At 55.8% G+C, this 17,649-nt stretch overlaps 1 protein-coding gene across 1 annotated transcript; it reads left to right on the forward strand.

The window, feature by feature from the left end:
- Positions 1-1,886: 1,886 nt before the first annotated feature.
- On the forward strand, positions 1,887-16,787 carry YEATS4 (YEATS domain containing 4). Its single transcript, XM_078877748.1, has 7 exons — positions 1,887-2,262; positions 5,180-5,299; positions 6,668-6,734; positions 8,445-8,539; positions 12,807-12,905; positions 14,585-14,672; positions 16,609-16,787. The coding sequence occupies exons 1-7, from the start codon at positions 2,209-2,211 to the stop codon at positions 16,785-16,787; spliced, it is 702 nt and encodes a 233-aa protein (XP_078733874.1). The 5' UTR covers positions 1,887-2,208.
- The last annotated feature ends 862 nt before the right edge of the window (positions 16,788-17,649 follow it).

Here is a 17,649-nt window from a genome sequence, read left to right on the forward strand (position 1 = left end):
AACCACGCAGTGGCTTATCGCGTGAATGAATATTTATTGCAGCAGCCAATACTCTCAACGCATCGAGATACACAGAGATACATAGAGACCCATAGAGACGTAATACTGGTGTAACGGGTTCCGGAGACACTTCTAGAGGTAACTTCTTTATTACAATTCAACACTCCAACTCTCCAACAGTCCTGACACTCCTGATACTCTGTTACAGCCTAGGTACACAGCCTAGATACTCTACTCTGGCTACGCTCTGGAACTCGCCCTCACAAGGTCGTAGAGTCGGGAGTTCCAGAGTCCCACCACTGGCTCTCACAACATCTCAGGGTCCTCAGATGGCTGGTCTTGGGTCTTGGGTCTTGAGCTACGACTGGCCCTGATCGTCCAGGGAGCTCCCCTTTTATGCCTAGTCCCCAACGAGGGGTGGGGCCGTGTGCGCCCCCAGATATCCCACAGAGCACACACAGCCCCCCCCCGTTGGCGGCGCCAAGCGGCTTAAGCGCCTGGGAACCCAGCGCCTGGTGCCAAGAGGCGTAAGCGCCTGGCCCGCCCAGGGTCCCAGAGCCCCCAGCAGCCCCTCCCTTCTTATGTCACTACACTGGTAGGAACTTCCTGGTTACACCAGCCCACAGGGGATTATTGTGTCCGTCCGTCGTGCAAGGAGGGGCTGGGTGGGGAGGGGCTGGGGAGGGTGGGGCTGGGTGGGGCTGGGTGGGAAGGGGCTGGTCACCCCGTGGTGCCCTTATAAAACTCAACGTTTAACCTACTCACGGCGGCTTGTGCCCGCCCTCACAGTCGGCCATATTTGCGGAATACACCACGCCGCCGTTGACCCTGCAGGCCATTGACCGAGCAACCCAACGTTCCTACCAGCTCCCTCCGCAGGAATGTTTGTTTATTACACGCTTTTATTCAACTCACTCTGTTGTATCCTCAAATCTTGCAACTCAAATTTAACCCACTTCCCAACGTGGTATAGACTGCAAACTTGGTATACTTATGTCATACTGATGACAAGACCTGGTTTTCACCTGAGGACGGCTGCTTGCGTTGTGGCCGAAACGTCGTGAGAATTTATTTTATTATGTTTTATTTTTATTATTTTATTACTTCCCTTCTACGTGACTTTACCGAAAGAACCAAGAAGATGAATCCCTGCAGTCACGAAAGCTTTAAATCGAAATTTAAATACCATATTCTATCATTAAAAAAAAACAAATATTTTTAAACATATTTTTTTTATGTTTCGGCTTGGGTCTAATTGTCCACGGTCAACTGACGTTGGCTGGTAAATCAGCACGGTCCCCTTACGTTATGGCAAGCTTCGGGGTCCACTTCCTGGAGTCGTTGAGTTCTTCCATTATTAGTACGGTTACATTTCATTAAAGCGTGTTTTTAAAAAAGTTTTTTAAAATATTATTCATTTTGTGTTAAAGTGACCTCGTGCCCTTTGGTTTTTTTCGGTAAAGTCACGCAGGTAAAAAAATAAAATAAAGCAACTAAATTTTATTTGATATTTTATTTTAAATTTTATTTTATTTAAAAATGTATTTTAAATTTCATTTAATTTTAATTTTATTTCATTTAAAATGTTATTTAATTTTTTTACCTACGTGACTTTGCCGAAAAAACCAAAGAGTATGAATCCTTGCAGTCACGAAAGCTTCAAATCTAGAAGAAACCTCGGTGCCTCCTAGCCTCAATGCTACCACCGTGCGGTTTGTCCCTGTTCGCTGGAATCGATACGGTCGATTCTGATCGCGATTAAACCACCTTCATTCACGTCTCCAACACAAGAGGAATCGATTCCCCACGCTTCAAGAATCGACACGCGCGTTAAGAAACGCGGTAGGAATCGAACCACATCCGTTCACTAAGTTAGTATCGAGGAATCGATTCGACCCATACACACACGTTTCCAATGCGTTACGGATTTTATTATCTTCGATTAAAAATCTACAAATAATTAATCTTTGGCAAAGGGACGACAGCCATCGACTCTTGATCGATTTTCTTTCTTTCATTTTTTTACAATCGTCGAGCGGACGAAACGACCGCGCGCGCGCGAGTGAAGGGGCGAGGTGGTGGTGGGGGAGGGGGGGGGGCTCCTCGCCTAGTTTCCCCGCGGGCCGCCTCGCGCCCTCCCCGGGTAGGGAGAGGAGGCCCGAGTGCCTCCCCCCCCCCTGTTCTTTCCCGGGGTACCCCCGGTCAGTCATGTACAAGAGTCGCATGGCAGAGTTCGGGCCAGACTCAGGAGGGAGAGTCAAGGTGAGGGCGCGGGGCGAGACGCGCGGAGCCAGTAGCAGCAGAATCCGCAGCAGCATCAGCAGCAGCATTAGTAGCAGCATCATCTTTAGCAGTAGCAGCAGCAGCATCACCAGCATCGTCAGTAGCAGCAGCGTCATCAGTAGCAGCAGCAGCATCATCAGCAGCATCATCAGCAGCATCATCAGCAGCATCATCAGCAGCAGCACCATCAGCAGAATCAGAAGCATCATGAGTAGCAGCATCAGCAGCAGAATCAGCAGCATCATCATTAGCAGCAGCAGAATCAGCAGTAGCAGCAGCAGCATCATCAGCATCATCAGCAGCAGCATCAGCAGCAGCAGCAGAATCATCATCATCAGCAGCAGCATCAGCAGCAGAATCAGCAGCAGCAGAATCAACAGCAGCAGCAGAATCAGCAGCAGCAGCATCATCAGCAGCATCAGCAGAAGCAGCATCATCATTAGCAGCAGCAGCATCATCAGCAGCAGAATCAGCAGCAGCATCATCATTAGCAGCAGCATCATCATCAGCAGAATCAGCAGCATCATCAGCAGCAGCACCATCATCAGCATCATCAGTAGCAGCATCATCATTAGCAGTAGCAGCAGCAGCATCAGCAGCAGAATCAGCAGCATCATCAGTAGCAGCATCATCATTAGCAGTAGCAGCATCATCATTAGCAGCAGCATCATCAGCATCATCAGCAGCGTTAGCATCAGCAGCAGCATCATCAACAGCATCAGCAGCAGAAGCAGCAGCATCAGCAGCAGAAGCAGCAGCATCAGCAGCAGCATCAGCAGCATCATTAGCAGCAGCATCAGCAGCATCATCATTAGCAGCAGCATCAGCAGCATCAGCAGCATCAGCAGCATCATCATCAGCAGCATCATCATCAGCAGCAGCATCAGCGGCAGTAGCATCATCGGCAGAATCGGCAGCAGCAGCAACATCACCAACCACCATCACCACCACCACCACCATCACCAATCACTATCACCAACAGCATCATCAGCATCATCAGTATCAGCAATATCAGCAGGATCATCATCAGCAACATTGTTCATATCAGCAGCAGTGTCATCGGCAGCATCACCAACATTCATTGATTAGCAGCATCAGCATCAATACAACTTGCATGGATTATAGAAGCGAAGGACTGATGGGTGAGTGTGTGGGTGGGTGAGTGTGTGGGTGAGTGTGTGGGTGGGTGTGTGGGTGGGTGAGTGTGTGGGTGAGTGTGTGGGTGAGTGTGTGGGTGTGTGAGTGGGTGGGTGAGGGTGTGGGTGAGTGAGTGTGTGAGTGGGTGAGTGTATGGGTGTGTGAGTGGGTAGGTGAGTGTGTGGGTGAGTGTGTGGGTGAGTGTATGAGTGAGTGTGTGGGTGTGTGAGTGGGTGGGTGAGTGTGTAGGTCGGTGAGTGTGTGGATGTGTGAGTGGGTGAGTGTATGGGTGTGTGAGTAGGTGGGTAAGTGTGTGGATGTGTGGGTGGGTGAGTGTGTGGGTGGGTGAGTGAGTGTGTGGGTGAGTTTGTGGGCACAGCAGTCAAACCCCCAGCACCTGGGTCTGTCCCGTGACCTCCTCCTGCACCTAGCCTGGCACAGCAGTCAACCCACGGCACCTGGGTCTGTCCTGTGACCTGCACCTAGCCTGGCACAGCAGTCAACCCACAGCACCTGGGTCTGTCCCGTGACCTCCTCCTGCACCTAGCCTGGCACAGCAGTCAACCCACGGCACCTGGGTCTGTCCTGTGACCTCCTGCACCTAGCCTGGCACAGCAGTCAACCCACAGCACCTGGGTCTGTCCCGTGACCTCCTCCTGCACCTAGCCTGGCACAGCAGTCAAACTCATAGCACCTGGGTCTATCCCGTGACCTCCTGCACCTAGCCTGGCACAAGCGCCGTGGTGACGTCACGCCCACTTGGTGGCTGCTGCTGCTGTTGTGGTTGTTGTGGTGGTGGTTGTTGTTTAACAGAGCATGGCGGTGGTTGTTGCGGTGATCGTGGTGGTTGTTGTTGGTGGTTGTGGTTTAACAGGGCATGGTGGTGGTTGTGGTGGTTGTTGTTGGTTGTTGGTGGTTGTGGTTGTTTAACAAGGCACGGCGGTGGTCGTGGTGGTTGTTGTTGGTGGTTGTGGTGGTGGTTGTTGTTTAACAGGGCATGGCGGTGGTTGTTGCGGTGGTCGTGGTGGTTGTTGTTGGTGGTTGTTGTTGGTGGTTGTGGTGGATGTTGGTTGTTTAACAGGGCATGGCGGTGGTTGTGGTGGTGGTCGTGGTGGTTGTGGTAGTTGTTGTTGGTTGTGGTGGTTGTGGTTGTTTAACAGGACATGGCGGTGGTTGTTGCGGTGGTTGTGGTGGTTGTTGCGGTGGTTGTGGTGGTTGTGGTTGTTGGTTGTTGTGGTTGTTGTTTAACAGGGCATGGCGGTGGTTGTGGTGGTGGTCGTGGTGGTTGTTGTTGGTGGTTGCGGTGGTGGTGGTTGTTGTTTAACAGGGCATGGCGGTGGTTGTTGCGGTGGTCGTGGTGGTTGTGGTTGTTGTTGGTGGTCGTGGTGGTTGTGGTTGTTGTTGGTGGTCGTGGTTGGTTAACAGGACATGGCGGTGGTTGTTGCGGTGGTTGTTGCGGTGGTTGTGGTGGTTGTGGTTGTTGTGGTTGTATAACAGGACATGGCGGTGGTTGTTGCGGTGGTTGTGGTGGTTGTTGTTGGTTGTTGTTGGTGGTTGTGGTTGTTTAACAGGGCATGGCGGTGGTTGTTGCGGTGGTTGTGGTGGTTGTTGTTGGTTGTTGTTGGTGGTTGTGGTTGTTTAACAGGGCATGGCGGTGGTTGTTGCGGTGGTTGTGGTTGTGGTGGTTGTGATTGCTGTTGGTGGTTGTGGTGGTGATTGTGGTGTTTGTGGTTGTTGCGGTGGTTGTGGTGGCTGGCAGGGCGTGACGATCGTGAAGCCGCTGGTGTACGGCAACACGGCGCGCTACTTCGGCAAGAAGCGAGACGAGGACGGGCACACGCACCAGTGGACGGTCTATGTGAAGCCCTTCAAGAACGAGGTGCGGGGAGACACGCGGGGAGACACGGAGAGACACGGGGAGACATGGGGAGACACGGGGAGACGTGGGGACACGTGGGGAGACACGGGGAGACATGGGGAGACATGGGGGCACGCGGGGAGACACGGGGAGACACAGGGAGACACGGGGAGACACGGGGAGACGTGGGGAGACACGGGGAGACACGGGGAGACGTGGGGAGACACGGGGAGACGCGGGGAGACACGGGGAGACACGGGGAGATACGGGGAGACGCGGGAGACGCGGGGAGACACGGGGAGACGTGGGGAGACGCGGGGAGACGCGGGGAGACGCGGGGAGACGCGGGGAGACGTGGGGAGACACGGGGACACGCGGGGAGACGCGGGGAGACGCGGGGAGACACGGGGAGACACACGGAGACACGGGGACACGCGGGGAGACACGGGGACACACGGGGAGACACGGGGAGACATGGGGGCACGCGGGGAGACGCGGGGAGACACACGGAGACACGGGGAGACGCGGGGAGACGCGGGGAGACGCGGGGAGACACGGGGAGACACGGGGAGACACGGGGAGACGTGGGGAGACACGGGGAGACACGGGGAGACGTGGGGAGACACGGTGACACGCGGGGAGACACGGGGAGACACGGGGAGACGTGGGGAGACACGGCGAGACGTGGGGAGACACGGGGAGACACGGGGACACGCGGGGAGACACGGGGAGACGTGGGGAGACGTGGGGAGACACGGGGACATGGGGACACGCGGGGAGACACGGGGAGACACGCGGGGAGACACGGGGAGACATGCGGGGAGACACGGGGAGACACGGAGACACGGGGACACGCGGGGAGACACGGGGAGACACGCGGGGAGACGCGGGGAGACATGCGGGGAGACACGGGGAGACACGGGGAGACACGGGGAGACACGCGGGGAGACACGGGGAGACATGCGGGGAGACACGGGGAGACACGGGGAGACACGGGGAGACACGGGGAGACGGGTAGATGCGGGGAGACACGGGGACACATGGGGACACGCAGGGAGACCCACACATCAGTGTGTGCGTCTTTGTCTTTGGGGTGCGGTGGTGATAGCGGTCAGCGCTACGCTGCGCTACGAACCCGGCGACCCGAGTTCGGTCCTGGGCCTCCCCTAGGTCGACTCGGCCTCAAACGAGTACCTGGTGCGGTGTGTAGTAAACATCGCCACTGGGGAGACAAAGGCGGCCGGGCGTGGTGCTGGCCACCCACCCCCTCTGTGTGCCACTTTGCCGGTATTTGTAGGTGCTGCTACTCGCTAACAGCACTTGCCCCGACAGTCTGTTCAGGCTACACGGGGGACCTTTGTCTTTGTGTCTTTGTGTCTGTGTCTGCAGGATATGTCAACGTACATTAAAAAGATTCAGTTCAAGCTGCATGAAAGCTACGCTAACCCACTCAGAGGTCACTCACCACTCGCTCACCACGCACTCACCACTCACTCATTACACACTCACCACTCACTCACCACTCACTCACCACTCACTCATTCACTCACTCACCACTCACTCACCACGCACGCACCCACTCATCCACCCACCCACTCACTCATTCATTACACACTCACTCACCACGCACTCACCACTCACTCACCCACTCACTCACCCACCCACTCACCCACACACTCACTCACCCACCCACCCACTCACTCACTCATTCATCACTCACTCACACTACTCACTCACCACTCACTCACTCACCACTCACTCATTACACACTCACCACTCACTCACCACGCACTCACGCACTCACTCACCACTCACTCACCACGCACTCACCACTCACTCATTACACACTGACCACTCACTCACCACTCACTCACCACTCACTCACCACTCACTCATTCACTCACTCACCACTCACTCACCACGCACGCACCCACTCATCCACCCACCCACTCACTCATTCATTACACACTCACTCACCACTCACTCACCACTCACTCACCCACTCACTCACCCACCCACTCACTCACTCACCCACCCACTCACTCACTCATTCATCACTCACTCACACTACTCACTCACCACTCACTCACTCACCACTCACTCACCACTCATTACTCACTCACCACTCACTCACCACTCACTCATTACACACTGACCACTCACTCACCACTCACTCACCACTCACTCACCACGCACGCACCACTCACTCACCACGCACTCACTCACTCACCACTCACTCACCACTCACTCACCACTCACTCATTACACACTTACCACTCACTCACCACTCACTCACCACTCACTCATCACTCACTCATTCACTCACTCACCACTCACTCACCACTCACTCACCACGCACTCACCACTCATTCATTACACACTCACCACTCACTCACCACTCACTCACTCACCACTCACTCACCACTCACTCATTCACTCACTCACCACTCACCCACCACTCATTCATTCACTCACTCACCACTCACTCACCACGCACGCACCACTCACTCATTCATTACACACTCACTCGTCACTCACTCGCCATTCACCACTCACTCATTACACACTCACCACTCACTACTCACTCACCACACCCCACTCACTCACCACTCACTGACTACTCACTCACCACTCACCAATCACTCACTGTATATATCTATGCGTATATGTATGTGTCTCTCTGTGTCTCTCTGCGTCTCTGTATCTATCTCTGTGTCTCTGTAACGATTTCTGTTTCTCTGTGTCTGTCTCTCCGTCTTTGTCTCTCCGTGTCTCTCTGTCTGTCTCTCTGTGTGTCTCTCTGTCTCTGTCTCTCTGTGTGTCTCTCTGTGTCTCTCCGTCTCTGTCTCTCCGTGTCTCTCTGTCTTTCTGTGTGTCTGTGGAGTGGTGACATAGCAGCCCTATGTATATCTCTCTCTCCGTGTCTCTCTGTCTCTGTCTCTCTGTGTGTCTCTTTGTCTCTGTGTGTCTCTGTCTCTCTGTGTGTCTCTGTCTCTGTGTGTGTCTCTGCGTGTGTCTCCGTGTGTCTGTGTAGTGGTGACAAAACCGCCCTATGTATATCTCTCTCTCCATGTCTCTCCATGTCTGTCTGTGTGTGTGTCTGTGTCTCTCTGTGTGTCTGTGTCTCTGCGTGTGTCTCTGCGTGTGTCTCCGTGTGTCTGTGTAGTGGTGACAAAGCCGCCCTATGAGATCACAGAGACAGGCTGGGGCGAGTTTGAGGTCATCATCAAAATATTCTTCATTGACCCCAACGAGAGGCCGGTGAGAGAGACAGTGTCACGCGAGACTCACAGAGACACGCAGAGACACGCAGAGACACGCAGAGACTCACAGAGACACGCAGAGACTCACAGAGACACGCAGAGACACGCAGAGACTCACAGAGACACGCAGAGACCCAATCATGGAGACTCGGGGTGTAGAGACTCGGGGTGTAGTAGAGACTCGGGGTGTAGTAGAGACTCGGGGTGTAGAGACTCAGGGTGTCGTAGAGACTCAGGGTCTAGTAGAGACTCGGGGTCTAGTAGAGACTCGGGGTGTAGTAGAGACTCAGGGTGTCGTAGAGACTCGGGGTGTAGTAGAGACTCGGGGTGTAGAGACTCAGGGTGTAGTAGAGACTCAGGGTCTAGTAGAGACTCGGGGTGTAGTAGAGACTCAGGGTCTAGTAGAGACTCGGGGTCTAGTAGAGACTCAGGGTGTAAAGACTCGGGGTGTAGAGACTCAGGGTGTAGTAGAGACTCAGGGTCTAGTAGAGACTCGGGTCTAGTAGAGACTCAGGGTGTAGAGACTCGGGGTGTAGAGACTCAGGGTGTAGTAGAGACTCAGGGTCTAGTAGAGACTCGGGTCTAGTAGAGACTCAGGGTCTAGTAGAGACTCGGGGTGTAGAGACTCAGGGTGTAGTAGAGACTCAGGGTCTAGTAGAGACTCGGGTCTAGTAGAGACTCAGGGTGTAGAGACTCGGGGTGTAGAGACTCAGGGTGTAGTAGAGACTCAGGGTCTAGTAGAGACTCGGGGTGTAGAGACTCAGGGTCTAGTAGAGACTCAGGGTGTAGAGACTCAGGGTCTAGTAGAGACTCAGGGTCTAGTAGAGACTCAGGGTCTAGTAGAGACTCAGGGTCTAGTAGAGACTCGGGGTGTAGAGACTCAGGGTCTAGTAGAGACTCAGGGTGTAGAGACTCAGGGTGTAGTAGAGACTCAGGGTCTAGTAGAGACTCGGGTCTAGTAGAGACTCAGGGTGTAGAGACTCGGGGTGTAGAGACTCAGGGTGTAGTAGAGACTCAGGGTCTAGTAGAGACTCGGGGTGTAGAGACTCAGGGTCTAGTAGAGACTCAGGGTGTAGAGACTCAGGGTCTAGTAGAGACTCAGGGTCTAGTAGAGACTCAGGGTCTAGTAGAGACTCAGGGTCTAGTAGAGACTCGGGGTGTAGAGACTCAGGGTCTAGTAGAGACTCAGGGTCTAGTAGAGACTCAGGGTCTAGTAGAGACTCAGGGTCTAGTAGAGACTCAGGGTCTAGTAGAGACTCAGGGTCTAGTAGAGACTCAGGGTGTAGTAGAGACTCAGGGTGTAGAGACTCAGGGTGTAGTAGAGACTCAGGGTCTAGTAGAGACTCAGGGTCTAGTAGAGACTCGGGGTCTAGTAGAGACTCGGGGTGTTGTAGAGACTCGGGGTCTAGTAGAGACTCAGGGTCTAGTAGAGACTCGGGGTCTAGTAGAGACTCGGGGTCTAGTAGAGACTCGGGGTCTAGTAGAGACTCAGGGTCTAGTAGAGACTCAGGGTCTAGTAGAGCCTCAGGGTGTAGTAGAGACTCAGGGTGTAGAGACTCAGGGTGTAGAGACTCAGGGTGTAGAGACTCAGGGTGTAGTAGAGACTCAGGGTCTAGTAGAGACTCGGGGTGTAGAGACTCAGGGTCTAGTAGAGACTCGGGGTGTAGAGACTCAGGGTCTAGTAGAGACTAAGGGTCTAGTAGAGACTCAGGGTCTAGTAGAGACTCGGGGTGTAGAGACTCAGGGTCTAGTAGAGACTCGGGGTCTAGTAGAGACTCAGGGTCTAGTAGAGACTCAGGGTCTAGTAGAGACTCGGGGTGTAGAGACTCGGGGTCTAGTAGAGACTCAGGGTCTAGTAGAGACTCGGGGTGTTGTAGAGACTCGGGGTGTAGAGACTCAGGGTCTAGTAGAGACTAAGGGTCTAGTAGAGACTCGGGGTGTTGTAGAGACTCGGGGTCTAGTAGAGACTCCGGGTCTAGTAGAGACTCGGGGTGTAGAGACTCGGGGTGTAGAGACTCGGGGTCTAGTAGAGACTCAGGGTGTAGTAGAGACTCAGGGTCTAGTAGAGACTCAGGGTCTAGTAGAGACTCAGGGTCTAGTAGAGACTCAGGGTGTAGAGACTCGGGGTGTAGAGACTCGGGGTCTAGTAGAGACTCAGGGTGTAGTAGAGACTCGGGGTCTAGTAGAGACTCGGGGTCTAGTAGAGACTCGGGGTGTAGAGACTCAGGGTGTAGAGACTCGGGGTGTAGAGACTCAGGGTCTAGTAGAGACTCGGGGTGTAGAGACTCGGGGTCTAGTAGAGACTCGGGGTCTAGTAGAGACTCGGGGTGTAGAGACTCAGGGTCTAGTAGAGACTCGGGGTGTTGTAGAGACTCGGGGTCTAGTAGAGACTCGGGGTGTAGAGACTCAGGGTGTAGAGACTCAGGGTGTAGAGACTCAGGGTGTAGTAGAGACTCAGGGTCTAGTAGAGACTCAGGGTCTAGTAGAGACTCGGGGTCTAGTAGAGACTCGGGGTCTAGTAGAGACTCAGGGTCTAGTAGAGACTCAGGGTCTAGTAGAGCCTCAGGGTGTAGTAGAGACTCAGGGTGTAGAGACTCAGGGTGTAGAGACTCAGGGTGTAGAGACTCAGGGTGTAGTAGAGACTCAGGGTCTAGTAGAGACTCGGGGTGTAGAGACTCAGGGTCTAGTAGAGACTCGGGGTGTAGAGACTCAGGGTCTAGTAGAGACTAAGGGTCTAGTAGAGACTCAGGGTCTAGTAGAGACTCGGGGTGTAGAGACTCAGGGTCTAGTAGAGACTCGGGGTCTAGTAGAGACTCAGGGTCTAGTAGAGACTCAGGGTCTAGTAGAGACTCGGGGTGTAGAGACTCGGGGTCTAGTAGAGACTCAGGGTCTAGTAGAGACTCGGGGTGTTGTAGAGACTCGGGGTGTAGAGACTCAGGGTCTAGTAGAGACTAAGGGTCTAGTAGAGACTCGGGGTGTTGTAGAGACTCGGGGTCTAGTAGAGACTCAGGGTCTAGTAGAGACTCGGGGTGTAGAGACTCGGGGTGTAGAGACTCGGGGTCTAGTAGAGACTCAGGGTGTAGTAGAGACTCAGGGTCTAGTAGAGACTCAGGGTCTAGTAGAGACTCAGGGTCTAGTAGAGACTCAGGGTGTAGAGACTCGGGGTGTAGAGACTCGGGGTGTAGAGACTCGGGGTCTAGTAGAGACTCAGGGTGTAGTAGAGACTCGGGGTCTAGTAGAGACTCGGGGTCTAGTAGAGACTCGGGGTGTAGAGACTCAGGGTGTAGAGACTCGGGGTGTAGAGACTCAGGGTCTAGTAAAGACTCGGGGTGTAGAGACTCGGGGTCTAGTAGAGACTCGGGGTCTAGTAGAGACTCGGGGTGTAGAGACTCAGGGTCTAGTAGAGACTCGGGGTGTTGTAGAGACTCGGGGTCTAGTAGAGACTCGGGGTGTAGAGACTCAGGGTCTAGTAGAGACTCAGGGTGTAGAGACTCGGGGTCTAGTAGAGACTCGGGGTGTAGAGACTCAGGGTCTAGTAGAGACTCAGGGTCTAGTAGAGACTCAGGGTGTAGTAGAGACTCGGGGTCTAGTAGAGACTCGGGGTGTAGTAGAGACTCGGGGTCTAGTAGAGACTCGGGGTGTAGAGACTCGGGGTGTAGAGACTCAGGGTGTAGTAGAGACTCAGGGTCTAGTAGAGACTCAGGGTCTAGTAGAGACTCGGGGTCTAGTAGAGACTCGGGGTCTAGTAGAGACTCAGGGTGTAGAGACTCGGGGTGTAGAGACTCAGGGTCTAGTAGAGACTCGGGGTGTTGTAGAGACTCGGGTGTAGAGACTCAGGGTCTAGTAGAGACTCGGGGTGTAGAGACTCAGGGTGTAGTAGAGACTCGGGGTGTAGAGACTCGGGGTGTAGAGACTCGGGGTGTAGAGACTCAGGGTCTAGTAGAGACTCGGGGTGTTGTAGAGACTCGGGGTGTAGAGACTCAGGGTCTAGTAGAGACTCGGGGTGTAGAGACTCGGGGTGTAGAGACTCAGGGTGTTGTAGAGACTCAGGGTCTAGTAGAGACTCAGGGTCTAGTAGAGACTCGGGGTGTAGAGACTCGGGGTGTAGAGACTCGGGTGTAGTAGAGACTCGGGGTGTAGAGACTCAGGGTCTAGTAGAGACTCGGGGTGTAGAGACTCGGAGTGTAGAGACTCGGGGAGTCCGGGTCTGGGCATCTTGCGACTCGCCCATTGTGAGCCTGTGCGGTTGTGACGCTGTGCTGCAGGTGACGCTGTACCACCTCCTCAAACTCTTCCAATCGGACACCACCAGCAACGTGCTGACAGGGAAGAAGTGCCTCGTGTCGGAGTTCTACGATGAGATGGTGAGGGAGACCGAGCGGGTCTTAGGGTCAGGGTGAGACTCAGGGAGACCGAGCGGATCTTAGGGTCAGAGAGAGACTCAGAGTGAGACTCGGGGAGACCGGGTCTCAGGGTCAGAGTGAGACTCGGGGAGACCGGGTCTCAGGGTCAGGGTGAGACTCAGAGTGAGACTCAGGGAGACTGGGTCTCAGGGTCAGAGAGAGACTCGGGGAGACCGGGTCTCAGGGTCAGGGTGAGACTCAGGGAGACCGGGTCTCAGGGTCAGGGTGAGACTCAGGATCAGAGTGAGACTCAGGGAGACCGGGTCTCATGGTCAGAGTGAGTCTCAGGGAGACCGGGTCTCAGGGTCAGAGCGAGACTCGGGGAGACTGGGTCTCAGGGTCAGAGTGAGACTCACGGAGATCGGGTCTCATGGTGAGAGTGAGACTCAGGGAGACTGGGTCTCAGGGTCAGAGTGAGACTCAGGGAGACCGGGTCTCAGGGTCAGGGTGAGACTCAGAGTCAGAGTGAGTCTCAGGGTCAGAGTAAGACACACGGAGACCCACAGAGACCCACAGAAATCCACGGAGACCCACGGTGGGTCTCCGTGGATCTGGGTCTCTGTGGGTCTCCGTGGGTCTCCGTGGGTCTCTGTGGGTCTCTGTGGGTCTCCGTGGGTCTCCGTGGGTCTGGGTCTCTGTGGGTCTCTGTGGGTCTCCGTGGGTCTGGGTCTCTGTGGGTCTCTGTGGGTCTCTGTGGGTCTATGTGGGTCTTTGTGGGTCTCTGTGGGTCTCTGTGGGTCTCTCTGAGTCTCTGTGGGTTTCTGTGGGTCTCTGTGGGTCTCCGTGGGTCTGGGTCTCTGTGGGTCTCTGTGGGTCTCTGTGGGTCTCCGTGGATCTCTATGGGTCTCTGTGGGTCTCTGTGGGTCTCCGTGGGTCTCTGTGGGTCTCTGTGGGTCTCCGTGGATCTCCGTGGGTCTCTGTGGGTCTCTGTGGGTCTCTGTAGGTCTCTGTGGGTCTCTGTGGGTCTCTGTGGGTCTCCGTGGGTCTCCGTGGGTCTCCGTGGATTTCTGTGGGTCTCTGTGGGTCTCCGTGGGTCTGGGTCTCTGTGGGTCTCTGTGGGTCTCCGTGGGTCTCCGTGGGTCTCTGTGGGTCTCCGTGGATCTCTATGGGTCTCTGTGGATCTCTGTGTATCTCTGGTTTGAGAATATTTGGCTGCTGCTATAAATATCCACGCGATAAGCCACCGCTCGTTGGAGCTGCTATCAGTTGTAATGGCCAGGGGTCACGGGGCCTTAGCTGGCAACAATAAAAAATTAACCCGTAAAAACAAAGTTTTTCACTATAAATCCTTTATATGCGTGGCGGCTAGAGTCCTCTCGTCCTCTGGCTTGAGATGGCTGCCACCTATGGGTCAGATGATTGCTTGCCACCATTAAGCAATTGGTAATTAAATATATATTTTTTTTCCTAAAAGTGGAAAATTTTGGGAAAAAATTTTCACGAAAATAAATTGTCACCCACAACGAGTCTGTGTGCAAAATGTCAGCTCGATTGGATCACGGGAAGTGGGTTAAAAAACGACCAAAAGATTTGCACGGTCGTAAGCGCGCAAGCAAGCAAGCAAGTGAACTTTTAATATAAAGGATTTAAAAACGAGCGCGTGGTCTAGTTGCGGTCTGCGTGTCTCCGCATCTCCCCAGATCTTCCAGGACCCCACGGCGATGATGCAGCAGCTCCTCACGACGTCTCGGCAACTCACTCTCGGAGCTCACAAGCACGAGACGGACTGTGGGTGACGCACGCACACTCGTACCTACATGCACGCACACACCTACACACGCACACACACTCGCACCTACACACCTACTCACACCTACACACACGCATACACTCACACACGCTCGTACACACACCTACACACTCGCACACACACACACCTACACACTCGCACACCTACACACTCGCACACACGCACACACACACACCCCTACACACACACACCTGCTGGCAGGAGGTCACTTACACACCTACACACTAATAAAGATCCCCCGTGTAGCCTTAACGGACTGTCGGAGCAAATGTTCTTAGCGAGCACCTACGAAGGCCACGCACCAGGTACTCGTTTGAGGCCGAGTCGACCTAGGGGAGGCCCAGGACCGGTTCAGATAATCGTGTTGGACGTGAGCGGGAACCTCGTGTTGCCAGGTTCATAGCGCAGCGCGCAAACCACCCCCCTCTCCCCCTCCCCTCTCTCCCCCTCCCTCTCCCCCCCCCTCTCCCTCCCCTCTCCCCCCCCCTCTCCCTCCCCCCTCTCTCTCCCCCCCCTCTCTCCCTCCCCCCTCTCTCTATCTCTCCTCCCCCTCTCTCCCCCCACTCTCTCCCCTCCCCTCTCTCCCCCTCCCCTCTCTCCCCCTCCCCTCTATCCCCCCCCCTCTCTCCCCCTCCCCTCTATCCCCCCGCCTCTCTCCCCCTCCCCTCTATCCCCCCCCCTCTCTCCCCCCTCCCCTCTATCCCCCCCCCTCTCTCCCCCCCCCCTCTCTCTCCCCCCCCCTCTCCCTCCCCCCTCTCTCTATCTCTCCTCCCCCTCTCTCCCCCCCACTCTCTCCCCTCCCCTCTCTCCCCCCTCCCCTCTCTCCCCCTCCCCCTCTATCCCCCCCCCCTCTCTCCCCCTCCCCTCTATCCCCCCGCCTCTCTCCCCCTCCCCTCTATCCCCCCCCCTCTCTCCCCCTCCCCTCTATCCCCCCCCCTCTCTCCCCCCCCCCCTCTCTCTCTCCCCCCCCCTCTCCCTCCCCCCTCTCTCTATCTCTCCTCCCCCTCTCTCCCCCCACTCTCTCCCCTCCCCTCTCTCCCCCTCCCCTCTATCCCCCCTCTCTCCCTCCCCTCTCCCCTCTCTCTCCCTCCCCCGTCTCTCCTCTCCCCCCTCTCTTCCCCCTTTCCCCCCTTCTGCCCCCCCCTCTCCCCCTCTCTCTCCCTCCCCTCTCCCCCCTCTCTCCCTCCCCCGTCTCTCCTCTCCCCCCTCTCTTCCCCCTTTCCCCCCTTCTGCCCCCCCCCCTCTCCCCCTCTCTCCCTCCCCTCTATCCCCCGTCTCTCCCCGTCTCTCCCCCCCTCCCTCTCTCCCTCCCCTCTCCCCCCTCTCTCCCCCCTCTCTCCCTCCCCTCTCTCCCCCCTCTCTCCCCCCCCTCTCCCTCCCCCCTCTCTCCCTCCCCTCTCCCCCCCTCTCCCCCTCCCCTATATCTCCCCGCCTCTCCCCCCCTCTCTCTCCCCCCCTCTCTCTCCCTCTCCTCTCCCCCCCCCTGCCCCCCCCTCTCCCCCCCTCTCTCCCCCCCCCTCTCCCTCCCCCCTCTCTCCCTCCCCTCTCCCCCTCCCCTATATCTCCCCGCCTCTCCCCTCTCTCCCCCCCTCTCCCCCCCTCTCTCTCCCTCTCCTCTCCCCCCCCTGCCCCCCCTCTCCCCCCCTCTCTCTCCCTCCCCCTCTCTCTATCTCTCCTCCCCCTCTCTCCCTCCCCCCTCTCTCCCTCCCGTCTCCCCCCTCTCTCTCCCCCCTCTCTCTCCCCCCTCTCTCTCCCCCCTCTCTCTCCCCCCTCTCTCCTCCCCCTCTCCCCCCTCTCCCTCCCCCCCCTCTCCCCCCTCTCTCCCCCCCCCCCTCTCTCCTCTCCCCCCTCTCTCTCCCTCTGCCCCCCCTCTCTCCCCCGCCCCCCTCTCCCCCTCCCCGCCCTCCCCGCTAGTCATGGAGTTGGAGCTGCGCACGAGGGAGCGCCTGGAGGCTGCTCGCCGCAAGATCAGCGAGGAGATCTCCCAGGCCAAGGAGAGGCTGCAGACGTCGCGCGAGGCCATCGCCTACTTCCGGGACGCGGCGCGCCGCCTCGACTCGCACGAGCACGCGGAGAGAGCCAAGGAGAGCTAAGGGGGGGGAGAGATGGGGGAGCTAGGGGGAGCTAGGGGGAGAGCTAGAGACCCACAGACTCATCACAGAGACCCACAGACTCACCACACTGAGACCCACAGAGACCCACAGACTCATCACGAGCACGCGGAGAGAGCCAAGTAGAGCTAAGGGGGGGGAGAGATGGGGGAGCGCTACAGAGACCCACAGACTCATCACAGAGACCCACAGACTCATCACAGAGACCCACAGACTCGTCACCCCACAGACTCACCACACAAAATCACCACACAGAGACCCACAGACTCACCACACAGAGACCCACAGACTCACAACGCAGAGACCCACAGACTCGTCACACTTTTCAAAGAAGCTCTCCAGCGACGCTTGTTTTTTACTCATTCTGGCTAGGGGTTAGCAGCTTGTGGGCTTACCAAAACCGCGGCCGAGACAAAACACGAACGGAAGTGGTAAATCAAACAATGGGGGCGGTGGCCACTCACGGACTCACCACTCGCCTCCTGCGGTGCGGCCGGGTTCCTAACGGGCCACGGAAGCGAGATTTGGGGGTTTAAAATGAAGAATATCGGAGTTTTTTTTGAGTCCTAAAAGCTACCTGGTCTAGTGTATAGCAGTACAGTGTAGTGTATAGTCGTATAGCAGTGTAGTGTATAGCAGTGTAGTGTATAGCAGTGTAGTGTATAGTAGTGTAGTGTATAGTAGTGTATAGTGTAGTGTATAGTAGTGTATAGTAGTGTAGTGTATAGTGTAGTGTATAGCAGTGTAGTATATAGTGTAGTGTATAGCAGTGTAGTATATAGTGTAGTGTATAGTAGTGTAGTGTATAGTGTAGTGTATAGTGTAGTGTATAGTAGTGCATAGT

This window comes from Lampetra fluviatilis, chromosome 48 (assembly GCF_964198595.1).
Source record: "Lampetra fluviatilis chromosome 48, kcLamFluv1.1, whole genome shotgun sequence".
In the NCBI taxonomy this organism is placed as follows: Eukaryota; Metazoa; Chordata; class Hyperoartia; order Petromyzontiformes; family Petromyzontidae; genus Lampetra; species Lampetra fluviatilis.

Excerpts from the sequence above, each read along its gene's own strand:
- YEATS4 (XM_078877748.1), top strand. The coding sequence starts at position 2,209 with ATGTACAAGAGTCGCATGGCAGAGTTCGGGCCAGACTCAGGAGGGAGA. Across the intron at positions 5,300-6,667 it reads TGAAGCCCTTCAAGAACGAG|GATATGTCAACGTACATTAA; the intron begins GTGCGGGGAGAC and ends CTGTGTCTGCAG. Across the intron at positions 8,540-12,806 it reads TTGACCCCAACGAGAGGCCG|GTGACGCTGTACCACCTCCT; the intron begins GTGAGAGAGACA and ends GCTGTGCTGCAG.